The sequence below is a fragment of the Brachyhypopomus gauderio genome, chromosome 4 (genome assembly GCF_052324685.1).
Source record: "Brachyhypopomus gauderio isolate BG-103 chromosome 4, BGAUD_0.2, whole genome shotgun sequence".
In the NCBI taxonomy this organism is placed as follows: domain Eukaryota; kingdom Metazoa; phylum Chordata; class Actinopteri; order Gymnotiformes; family Hypopomidae; genus Brachyhypopomus; species Brachyhypopomus gauderio.
The window spans coordinates 31,811,154-31,823,567 of record NC_135214.1 but is presented as its reverse complement, the minus strand read 5'-3'; the positions used below and the strand labels follow the sequence as shown (position 1 = coordinate 31,823,567).

The following is a 12,414-nucleotide window of genomic DNA, read 5'->3' as shown; positions in this document are numbered from 1 at the left end:
CTCGACCAAGGATCGAGGGACCAGCTTTGGAAATCCAGGAACAGGAGATGTCAGAGTACATGAGAGAATTAACCAAGTTGCTTTGTGAAATCAATAAGTCTGTTCAACAGGAAAAAGGAGAAGAAGACCTGGAATCACCCAAGGTGAAGGTGAAGCCAGGGGATTGGGTAAGGATCAAGGTGCACAAGAGGAAGTGGAACGAGCCACGGTGGACAGGCCCGTGGGAGGTCGAAGGTGCCAACGAGCACTCAGTGAAAGTGAGGAAAGACAAAGGTAAGACTTGGTACCACATTTCACACTGTGTTGCAGCAAAAGAACCAACAAGAACCACAGGAGAGATCAAGACACACCTGGAGGAGACAGGAGAAGCCCCAGGGAAGGAGTTAGTGGTGAGTACCGACCCCAGTGTAGCTTTTTACAGAGAATACATCACAGCCGAGGACTGGTGGGAGGAAGGTGAAGGAGACCTGTTGGAGACTGACTGTGAGGCTATAGCACACTGTGTGAGCGCGGACTTGAACCTGGGAGCTGGAGTGGCTCTGCAGATCAGACAAGCGTTTGGCACTACAGGTATAGCCAAGGTGCCCATAGGCAAGTGTGCCACACAAACCACACAGACACACATTATATTTCATTTAGTGACCAAAAGATACTACAGGGAGAAGCCAGAATTAGGAGATCTGATTTCAAGCATACAACACCTGGCCACATTGTTAATATCATTGAACATTAACACTCTAGCCATACCGAAGCTGGGTTGTGGACTAGACGGATTAGACTGGAGGACTGTGAAACCAATCATTAAAACTTTACTTAAACCAACCGGTACCAAGGTGGTGGTGCATCATCTTCCATCCTAGGATGGAACTGTGGGAAATAAGAGACATGTTGTCGGGACGTGTCGGACGTCCAGATGAGGCTCAGTACCAACAATATGTTAGAGTAGGGAGATTAACTTTGAGAACATGGACTTGGCTATGGGGGGGAACGTTTCTAGCCGCGGTGATAATAGGAGCGGTGGTAATATTTAGTGTAGGAAATCAGAAACAACCCAATAACGTGAACGTAACTTTGTGTCGGTGGGACGACAATCACACTGTCTGCAAAGAGGTGAGGCCCGATGAGATCCACAGCCCTAACCCGCTAGTAAACGCGACCAAACCAGAGAAAATAGACTTTAAAGTAAGAAAACCAAGATAAGCTGGAACCAGGCCAGTAGGACAGTCCAAGGACCGGTGTGTACGGACATACGGAGGTGTGGAATTGAGTTATAGAGATGGTACAGCCTCGAGCTGGACTTTTGACTTATGTGAGGTAGTGGACTGCGGGGGAGCCAATGCCTCATACAGAGGATGTGATTTGTACATATGTTGGACCAATCAAGTTAATGCGGGCTGTCATGGAAGGGGGAGTTTCTATAGTGCAGACTGGTGTCCTGGTTGGGGGTCAGTGATAAAGTACTCGGGGAGATGGAAACCGACATTAGGAGATAAGAAAGGTAACCCTTCCACGACCTCTTTGAGCAAATGGTGGGTCGATGTGTCGTTTCAGCGAGATTATCACGTGTCCCAAAATCCAGTAACTTTTTCTGTCAAATGGAATGCGCAGATATGGGGTAATAACAGACCGTTGTACTTCACCCTGGGGGTGGAGCAATCAGGACGTGACATATGGGGAATAATTAAACTCAGCTATTTAGCCAAACCCAAGCCACTCAGCCCAGCAAAACCTGAGGCAAAAATAAAAGAGGTGGAGGATTCAGCAGACAAGTTCACTCTAACCACAGATTTCACTAAATTATCGTCCCAGCATTTAATAGAATTAGCAACCGGTTACAGCGGCTCGAATTTGTGGTTGTCATGGCTAGAACAAAACAGTAGAGAAAATGGGTTAGAAGGTTGTGTGGCCTGTGCGGCGGCCCGACCCGCGTTGATGACCTCACCAGCCCCACTGAATCCTGAAACAGATCCAGTAGGATATCAGTGCATGTTGAATTTAACTAAGGTGAAAAGTATTGCGACCTCAAATTGTTCCAACCTGGACAGTATTTTTCCGTATGTCAAAAATTTGGAAGGAGGTAACGCTCCTTTCGTGCCAGTGAAACTTACAGGGCAATACCAATGTTTTAACTTGACCGAGAAAGACGCAATCATGAGTGTGGGAGAAATTGAACCAGATTGGTGCAACGCCACAACGAAGGTCCCGGGGATAGGGAGAGTAGCCCGGGCAGGGATCTGGTGGTACTGCGGAGGACACACTCTGTTGGCATTAATACCAGGAAAAGCTAAAGGAATCTGTGCTATGGTTAGACTAATCACACCAATAACAATGATAGGGCTGAGGGAAATCACACCGCAGCCTGCTACCGCCCAAGGGAGAAAGAAGCGTGATGCCTTTGATTTGTCCATAGGGTCACCAACATACATTGACTCCATAGGAGTGCCTCGGGGGGTTCCCAATGAATACAAGCTAGTTGATCAAATAGCTACGGGCTTTGAGAACATTCCAATTATATCAGCCTTGTTTCCAGTAACACCAAACAAGAATGTAGATAGGATCAACTTTGTCCATTACAATGTACTGAGATTAACCAACCTAACGAGAGACGCAATAGAGGGGCTGAGCGAACAACTGAGAGCTACCTCACTGATGGCCGTACAAAACAGAATGGCTCTAGATATGCTCCTGGCGGAAAAAGGGGGTGTATGTTTCATGTTTGGCGACAACTGTTGTACCTTCATTCCCAATAACACCGCACCGGACGGGTCGGTGACCAGAGCTCTGGACGGACTGAAGGCTTTATCTAAGGAGATGCAGGAGGCCTCAGGTATCAGTAACCCCATGGAGGAGTGGTTCACGAAGGTGTTTGGGAAATGGAAGGCACTAATTATGTCCTTGTTTATGTCAGTAGCAGTGTTTATTGCAATTGTTGTTATTTGTGGATGTTGTTGTATACCATGTATCAGATCTCTCACCCAAAGGTTGATCACAGCCGCGATTGAGAAGGGGGACGCAAAGAACCCACCACCATACACTATGCCACTGATGGCGGAGGATGATGATGACATATCATCTGAAGAAGACGATTCTGTGTGAAAAACTTGTTGTTTTTGATTAATTATGCTTGCTTTGTAGGTATTGGCAGCGTCAGCGACTGATGAAGAATGAAGACGCACCACACATTAGAGCACAACCAACAGCACATGAAAGCTGATTCACTAGCTTAAAAGTAATATGCATGACACATGGGCACATTAATAGAACGGGTCGAGGTGATCTCCCACCAGGCGGGACCTGGGTCTCGGGGACAACGTCAAGTCACGAGACCGTGGGAGATGAAGGGGGGCATCTCCGAATAGTCTGAAAGGTCTCGGCCCACGACTGGGGAGTGATCCAGAACCCACCAATCACATAAAAGAACACATAGACGTTGTACTAACTGACATAGTCACACTATGAATGTATACACATTTAGGGATTTTTATGATTGTCTTTCTTTTAATAAGTGCACTGGGCTAGATAGATTTTAGTATTAGACTAGAGTTAGACCAATGTTTTGGTCTAAAAGGGGGAATGTTGGAAAAAAGAAAATTAAAGGCTAATAACTTGATGTGTCAATTTAGTGTTTTTCAGGAAGACTGTGGGAAAGCAGGAGTAAGGAGGCCTCAGTGGCCTTGAGGAGAACAGAAGGGGCCTATTCAGTGCAGGATGTGTAGCAAGCAGTTTTTAGATAACCAGGCACACAGGCTGGGAGAAGAGGAGCAGGTGATTTTCCATGGAGAGCAGCCAGGATTGGGGAGTTATCGAAACTTAACAATTCGAAACTTATGGACAGAGAGTATGAAAGAAAGGACATCGCCCAGCACGAGAGGCTTTTCGCTTGGACACTGCTGAGATCCACTTGGGTTAGGTAGATTCCTAGGCAACTAGCACCAGTGCACTGAAGAGTTTGTACCACGTATACTTCTATTATATTGCATTCAATTATATTCTATATAAATCATTTTAAAAGAACTTTTGTTGTCAAGACTTTGCTTGGACCACTCAGTCAAAAACCAGTCGGTTCATCGGGGCGGTGTTGGGGCCCGTCTGGGTCGGAGAAGAAAATTCCCAACATCCCCCAGTGTCACTTAAAGTCTGTTAGGGAATTCGCTGCGAGGAGTAGTAGTCGCTACAATTTCAACATTGTTAATTTAGGCAAAGAAGTAAAATATTCTCTGTGTAATGCGGTATTGAAGTACAACAGTTCCACTAGCTCATTCAATTATCATTCGAACACCGTGCAGCTGTCCTGCATATCACCACTGCACCTGGTCAACCTAAAATCACAGCTACACTGGGAAGGCGAGCGTTTTCGAAGCTCGCTACGAATAAAGAAGAGTGAGCTAAAAACAAAGCTAGCTACTGCTACTGCTGTAGCCCTTACAACAGATTGTTGGACGGCTCTAACAACAGAAAGTTACATTACCGTGACGTGCCACTACACTGACGAGAACTGGCAGCTAAAATCTGCAGTGCTGATTACGACGAACATGTCGGATAGACACACCGCTGACAATTTAGGTGACAAGCTCAATGATGTTGTGGAGACTTGGGCACTCTCCGGTCGTGTTACAGCATGTGTTCACTACAACGCTAGAAACATTGTCCAAGCATAGGCTCAATAATATTCTGTTTGGCTCTCTATTTAATTTCTTCTTTTTTTTTTGTCTAATGTCTAATGTTTCAAATGCAAGAACGGAGCCAGTCCTTAATTTATTCCTTTTTAAATGAAAGAATGTATTTTGTTATACCATAAAAATTTCCTAATGCATAATTACTTGAGCAATATATCATATAATACAATATAATTATCATAATATAATAAATACTTTTTGAACAAAGTGAACCATTTAGCTGATATTTTTAAAGGCCCTATTGAAACACTGAAATTCAGGTGAAAAACGCCGCTTATCGATTAATCGAAAGTCGATCGATAAGATCAATCAACTAACGATTAATGAATTAATCGATAATTTGCATCCCTACTCGTGACGGAGTGTTTTTTTCAATAGCCCTGAAATAAATACTCCGGTTTAAAATTAATTCTCCCGTCAAAATGAATAAATATGTTTTTTTTGGGTCCGTATCCAGTTAATCAGGAATGAGATTGGGTCCGGACAGGACTGCGTTCGGGTCCGGATACGGACCGCGGTCCGCCAGTTGCCGACCCCTGACCTATACCTCCAAACACCACAGCCTTAACACTATACCCTATACCTCCATTTACTATACCCTAAATACTATACCCCATATCCTATGCCACCATATCTCCAAACCCCATACCTCCATGCTGTGTCCCTCAAAGTGAAGTATGAAACAACTGAGCTGGTCTCACAACAGACCAGAGTTCAGTAAAACATACCCACTCATTAGCCTCCATTAGCTCCTTCCACGTATATATACTGACACTTTATTACAAACATATCTAACAGGTGCAATTTTGCAGACAATACAAGCTGGACAGTGTGCTTCCCTCTCTGTACCCAAACCTAACTGGTCAGCTTCTAGCTCCAGAACCTCAGTGGACATTATTTATGTGGTGGACCGCAGTCAACCGCAGCAGTGAGAATGATCTGGTGGGTATGGTAATGGGCAGTGTTGTATAAAGTATTAGAGACCCATACTAATACTAGAGAAAAATTACAAGTACTCTATCAAAAAAATTGACTTGAGTAGAAGTTGAAGTGTTCTTTAAAAACTTTACATAAGTAGATGTACAGAAGTATTCAGCATTTTTTGTACTTAAGTATTGCAAGTAGTTTATTCTAAAAATTATTACTCAAGTACTGAAAGCAAAAGTACAAGTATTGTGTTTTGAATTAATTAAAGAAAGCCGTCAAAGTTTGATTATCAATTGTTTTTATATATCACTTACAAATCAATGATGCCAAAGACCACAAATACAAGTGTTCGGTATGTATAAACAAGTAGCAACTTAAAAAACTGGACTTAACACTTCGTACACAAAAAACAGATAACCTATGTCCCGCTACGTCGTAGGTTTGATGCAGAAGTACAAGTTAGTGTTAATTTAGCTGAGAAAACGAGGTGTATTTTGGACGTAAAATCCGTCCGTCGGATTCCAAGGGTGAGCCTACTGCCCTGCGTTTACCCTCAATAAATGCCCTTACCCTATAAAAACACTACACTATAAAAATGGGCACATGATTAGTCAGCACGAAGAGACACGGCTTACTGTTGCTAAAAACACAACTCGGCGTGACATCGCCTTTATGATTGCCAGCTAATGTTAAGTGAATACTGCAGCACGTCATGAACATAATTAGGTTAGTTAGCCTAACCTAACTAACGCTTACTGACAGCTAAAGCTGGTGTGTCTTCTGTGCATTATATTTATAACTTACATTGATGTGTTTCTTCAAGTTCAAAGGTGAATTTTTGAAGGCCAAAATTTCACCCTCTTTAGAGAGGCAGAGATGGCACTTCATCCTATAGGAATTTACTTTCACTCCAGCAAACGCAAACACTGTCTCTAGGTAGGGCCAGAGTGGTCTCCTTCCTCACCCTCACGATCACTCGATGTTGAAGGTGCCAATATTTGTACATTAAAACGCCAACAAGCTTATTATGCAGCACTTATCACTTATGCTGCTCTTCTGCTGTTACCAAACACAGTACCATCTCTTGTAATGAGATAAAAAGCTAATTATTTGGAATAATATGTGTATTTGAATAAATATGAAAATTAAGCTGAAGGTGCTGGAAAATCCTGAAAATAGACCTTCAAATTGCCATACAAGTGCATGAATTGCACCTTGTAACTTTGCACGCACAAAAATGGAGAGGTGCACGACCTCGCGACACGACCGCGCACGTGGCCAACGCGCATGGGCGGAGCCACCGCGATTGCGTCATTTTTGCCGTGCGGACCCTTGCGGCAGTCACGACGTGTCAAGTGAACCTAGATTACGAAGCTCAAGTGTTCAGTGAAGGCAGCAGCAGAGTAAACGAGACGCGACCGGAGCATGCACAGTTTTCTCATAAGACAGCCTGATCACTTGACCCGGTGACAGCGCCAGCTAACATGTTTATAATTGTAACTAGTAACTATACAGCACGTAAAAAATGTATCGGAGTAAAAGTATTAAACTGATGGAAAATATGTAGTGAAGTAAAAGTGGAAATAGGAGAAAAAAATTATACTTGGTAAAGTACAGATACAGCATTTTAGTACTCAAGTACAGTAGTGAAGTAGTTCTACTTCGTTACTATACAACTCTGGTAATGAGGAATGGATTGTGGAAAATTTTAACATGTTAGTAGCACTCCTGGGTTGATCACAGTTCACCATCCAAAAACATCCAGGCAACTGCGGTCCTGTGGTCAGAAACTGACCAGGGACTAAGCAGTGGTGGACAGACTGTACATGAGTCTCCACTGTTGATAAATAAACATTATAAAGTAGTATCCAAAAACACTAGAATTAGTATCCAAAAACACTAGAATTATAGAAAAGGGTGAGAAATCAGAAATGCAAATACTGCTCGATAAATCGAACGTATTTTAAGTTTAACACCCATTTGGAACTGGGATGCAGTGTAACATTTCTCTCCAAGGTCCTAAAGCCTCCCCCTCACTCACCTCCAGAGACTTGAGGAGGGGAACAGACTCGATGAATATCTCGTACATTCTTCTCTTCTTTGCGTTGTTCTTTACTATGAGCCTACGGAATGTTGCTCGATCCTAACACACACACACACAGGTTGTAAATGCATGGCAGTTCGCCAGGATTATCATTACAGGATTATCATTACAGACACACTCAGACACCAGCCATGCTCCACGCAGCCACTGGGTGGTGCTGTTGTTTAACAGTGGGACAACAGTCATCTCGCATACACACACACACACACCTAACTAAAAAGTGCATTAATAAATGCTCAGTCACTCGCTCATTCTCTCTTGTACACATGCATGCGCACACACAATGCATGACTAAATGAAGAGGGCATTAATAAATGGCCAGTCTCTCACTCATTCTCTCATACTTGTGTGCGCACACACACACACACACACTCACCAGTGCCCAGAGAGCCCCCTCCTGCTTTGCGATGATTGTAGCAGCACGTGGCGTGTTGTACATCAACGCCAGCTCTCCAAAGCTGCCCTTGTTATCGTACTGGCCAACGCAGCAGCCCACGCCATCCTTCTGCACCACGATGTCGTACACACCCCTGGAAGACACGCCACGGGCCTGTTAGAGGAAGGGACCGCACGCGTGGACACGCGGGGAGAGTCCTCGCACCCCCCAGCGTCAACCTCCGAGCCCATCGGCTCCACGGAGGATGTAGACGGAAGGCGGTCACCCGTAGTGGCGGAGGCGCATAGAGAGAAGCACTGTTCCAAGTGGCGGGGGCGGAACAAAGTCCCCTCCCACCCACCGCAGGCGGAGCCAGGTTTGGAAAAGGTAACGCATGGTAATGAAGTCAAGTGAACACATAATGATACGCCGTAGGGCTCCATTTCACCAGCACTGTGCAGGAGATCTGGAAGGACCAGACAGATGCAGGCTGAGCGAAATGGACCACACACACACACACACACACACACACGCAGCTAATCACATGCTTAGAAGTACTGCGCTGTGAAAAGCCTGTGCAAACTGCTTAAAAGAATTGTTTCTGCTGAATGTGAGAACATGTAAATAGAGCATTTGGAGACAGTCTTTGCATGTTCGCGTACATAAATACACATACCGTTCAATGACATAGAAATTATCCCCATCATTTCCCTGGGTGATCACATGTTCTTGAGGCTGCACAAGGACTTCGAACATAGCATCCAGCACTTCTGAAAACTGCTCCTGTTAACACCAGGGGAGAGACTTGCTGAGCAGATCTGTGGATGTGTGTCGGTATATTAGACACGTCTGTGTGTGCGCGTGTGTGTGTACCTGGTCGAGAGCTTTAAACAGCAGTATATCTCTGCAGGCCTCTTGTAATCTGGATCTCTGTTCGTCTGTTTTTGGATGCACGATTCGCGGTTCGGAGTCTTCCTCATCTTCATCGGGGTTAAACGCCTCTGCACACACTGGGAGAAGAAGATTCCTGGTCAGCAGCCTTTCTGGCACCTGTGGGGTGCGTGGCGGCATCGGAGGCCTGATCCAGACCCCGGCACACCACAGCAGCACCATGCTCCAAAGCAAAACAGCAAATGACCCAGTTTACAAAAGTTGCATTTACCATCATGACGGGTGGCTTTCGTTACGCAATTTATTTTCAATAGCAACCATTAAGACGTCGACTACAGGGCAACAACTAAAGCGGGAAATAAAGACCAAGGTGAGACACGGCGTGTCAGAATGAAGCGGGGGGGGGGGGGGGGGGGTTGGATTACTGAGACACAGATGCACCACACGCTCTCACACGCTCTCCAAACCACAGGACTAGGGCAATGACGTCAAGAGGAACTTACCCGACACTCTCCGGTTAAATCTGCTAGGGGGAGGGGCTAGAAGGAGAGAGAAGGCGAGAGTTAATGAAGGTTCACATTCTTTTCTCATTGTTGCATGCGCACACACACACACACACTCACAAAAGCCAACATCTGTGGTAAATGTAAATAATCTCACATCTCCTCTTGTGCCTGTGGTTACAGTGTAGGCGTCCTGAACAACCCCACACTGGGTAAGGTCAGCCAAAAGGTCTCTCTCTGTCTCTCTCTCTCTCTCTTGCATGTGGAGCTGCACACTAACAGTACTGTGGCAGAATCATTGCTGTAGGGTCTTCCTGTATGTGTTTCTCCTCCTATTACACTCTCTCACTCTCTCTCACCACGCTGCTAGAGTCCATTAACTCCCTGGTGTGAAAGTCTTAAAAATGGCCAATGGTGCGTGAGGATGCACGTACACACGCATATGAAGGTTACAACACTGCGGTAATGAAAACACTATACCCTAAATTCATTGCTCCATTTCATCAAGATGGCCTGGGTCAAAATCAACAACTGAAATGAAACAATCACATCAATTTCACTTTTTAGTTTGTTTCACAGATTTTACAGGTTATTACACGGGTCAAAAAAATGTGTGAACAGACAAAAAAATAAACCACTTTGTGTAGAAAGTGTGTGTGTGTGTGTGTACACATGCATGCTTGCATGTCACAATCCTATCGGTCCCTTGTCTTATTCTCTCACCACAGTAGCTCAAACAGCAGACAATTTAGAGTACGAGAGGGACCGACCCTCCTGGGAAATTTAGGGAGTAAAGAGATTTTGTGTGTTCAGAACAAGGCCCGAGTACCTTTAGTTCCAGTATGAGGTTTGAAATGAGTTCAGGTAATATTAGGTAAGAATGCCACCAGGCTTATGTGGGTCAAGCCAAGATTTCTGGACCTATGAAAAACGTGTACATGAAAGATTCATGTGCATTGTGTGTGTGTGTGTGTGTGTTCAGATGTAGTGAGATGAGGTGCTTCAGCTTCACGTGTGAGGGATATCAAGTGCCTGAAGTTGCCATGACAACAAAATACAAGGAAGACCTCCTCATCGCCATAACAACCCCCTCCACACCCACTCACTCTTATAACGACCAGCAAGAACAGACTGGGGGGTGGGGGGGGAGAGATAATATTTTTAAAAATTATATTTCGTTTAGATTATTATACATACGTGTCAATATATCTATATCAATGTATAGGAGTGCTCGAGTGCACGAGAGAATCCATGAAGGAAGAGAGCACAAAGATGGCATGACAGGGGAGGTCCACCCATGAGGAGGAGGAGGGAGAGTGTGAAAGGGACAGAGCCACACACGGAGGAAGATGACAAAAGCAATATGAAAGAGAAAAAAGGGCAAAAGCAACCAGGCTCCTATCTGCATGATAGTGTCATGTGTAGTGTTTCCACACACACACACACACACACACACACACACACACACACACACACACACACACACACACACACACACAGTGATAATATAGGCACTGCAAGATGACAACAAATCTGGTAAAGGAGAAATCCAAAAATTAATTCTCCCACATTTTTCTCTGGCACCAACAGAAATGCATTTGGAACTGTTACACATTTATTTGGTCAGAAAATGCACACTTTTGGGGTTTGACTCAGCAAACGTGTAAAAAATTACCATTCTCTGAGAAGCAGCGCTTTATGTTGATTTATTCGGAAGATAGAACCAGTGTAGGGGATGAGTGAGAATTGATTCCTTTTCAAATGACTGGCACAAAAAAGCAAGGTAACCAGGCATGCTGCACAAGTGCCGTGGGTGCAGTGCTGCTGTTCCTGGGTCAGTGGTTGGGGGCGTCCTGCCTCGGTGCAGTGCTGCTGTTCCTGGGTCAGTGGTTGGGGCGTCCTGCTGCGGTGCAGTGCTCCTGTACCTGGGTCAGTGGTTGGGGCGTCCTGCCCCACACAGGTTTTCAGCTTCTTCACCGCTGGGCCAAAATAACTATCACAGCTGCTATACCAGGCCAGAGGAACAGACCGGATGCCTCCAAGCTTGTTCTGAGCTTTCTTGTACATAATAGCACAAGTAATACATTGTAATTCCATAAGGACACCAAGAGAAACTGCTCTTAGTGTACTAGGAGGAGAAACTTGTATAAGCACACAGGACACACACATACAAAAGAAATGCATGCAGAAGACAAATATAGGGCTTTCAGAGCAGCGTAGACTTTAAAAATAAATCAAATACCTGACTGGCATCATGGCCAAACAAAAACATCCTGTTTGGCTGTAGATCGCCCCTAAAGAACTGAAGAACCTTGTTTTTTCTGATATGAAAGGCAGAACAAGATCACCAGGTGTTCACATGCCCTATACCTAAAAGCATTTTGTCAGGAAAACCCCCACTGAAAGTGTAATCCAATCAGAGAGCCAGCTCACGGTGAGCCTGTACAATGACTTCAGCGGGTACATGTCTGTGCACAGCCACTCTGAGAAAGAACAAGATCAAGCAGAACAAAACTCTCTCTCTCCGTGTGTGTGTGTGTGTGTGTGTGTGTGTGTACTAGTCCCTCTGCCTTTGCACTTGTTGGCTTTAAGTGGCCCTGTCAGCAGCACATAGGCCTAGTGTACTGGGAGTATACAAGAAGAGTACGCATGCGTGCGTGCACAGACTAGGAAGTGTGCAAGTGGACACTAAGAAGGGGCCAGTGTATGTGTGTGTAGGTCTGTTAACCCTCTTGCAGAACTGGTCAAATTTAATTCCCATAATGCACTCCTCCATACCACACAGACTGTCAATGCGCAAGAGGATCTAATAAACAAGAGTGAATGTGCATGTCTGAGGAACAGCAAGACACACATCGCACATCATGTGAGAGTCACCAGTGAAACCATAACTGAGGACCAGAACTCCGGCTTACACAGACCTGCATGGAATCACAC

The 12,414-nt window shown here is 44.9% G+C and overlaps 1 protein-coding gene across 1 annotated transcript in view; it reads right to left on the bottom strand.

Moving 5' to 3' along the window:
- The window catches only part of prkar2aa (protein kinase, cAMP-dependent, regulatory, type II, alpha A), a 37,048-nt gene that overhangs the window by 11,006 nt on the left and 13,628 nt on the right, over positions 1-12,414 (bottom strand). Inside the window, exons 2-6 of the mRNA XM_077003944.1 lie at positions 9,478-9,513; positions 8,957-9,093; positions 8,760-8,866; positions 8,084-8,237; positions 7,645-7,746 (exon numbers count right to left, since the gene is read on the bottom strand). Coding sequence (XP_076860059.1) covers positions 7,645-7,746; positions 8,084-8,237; positions 8,760-8,866; positions 8,957-9,093; positions 9,478-9,513 — 536 coding nt within the window. The remainder of the gene's footprint in view (positions 1-7,644; positions 7,747-8,083; positions 8,238-8,759; positions 8,867-8,956; positions 9,094-9,477; positions 9,514-12,414) is intronic.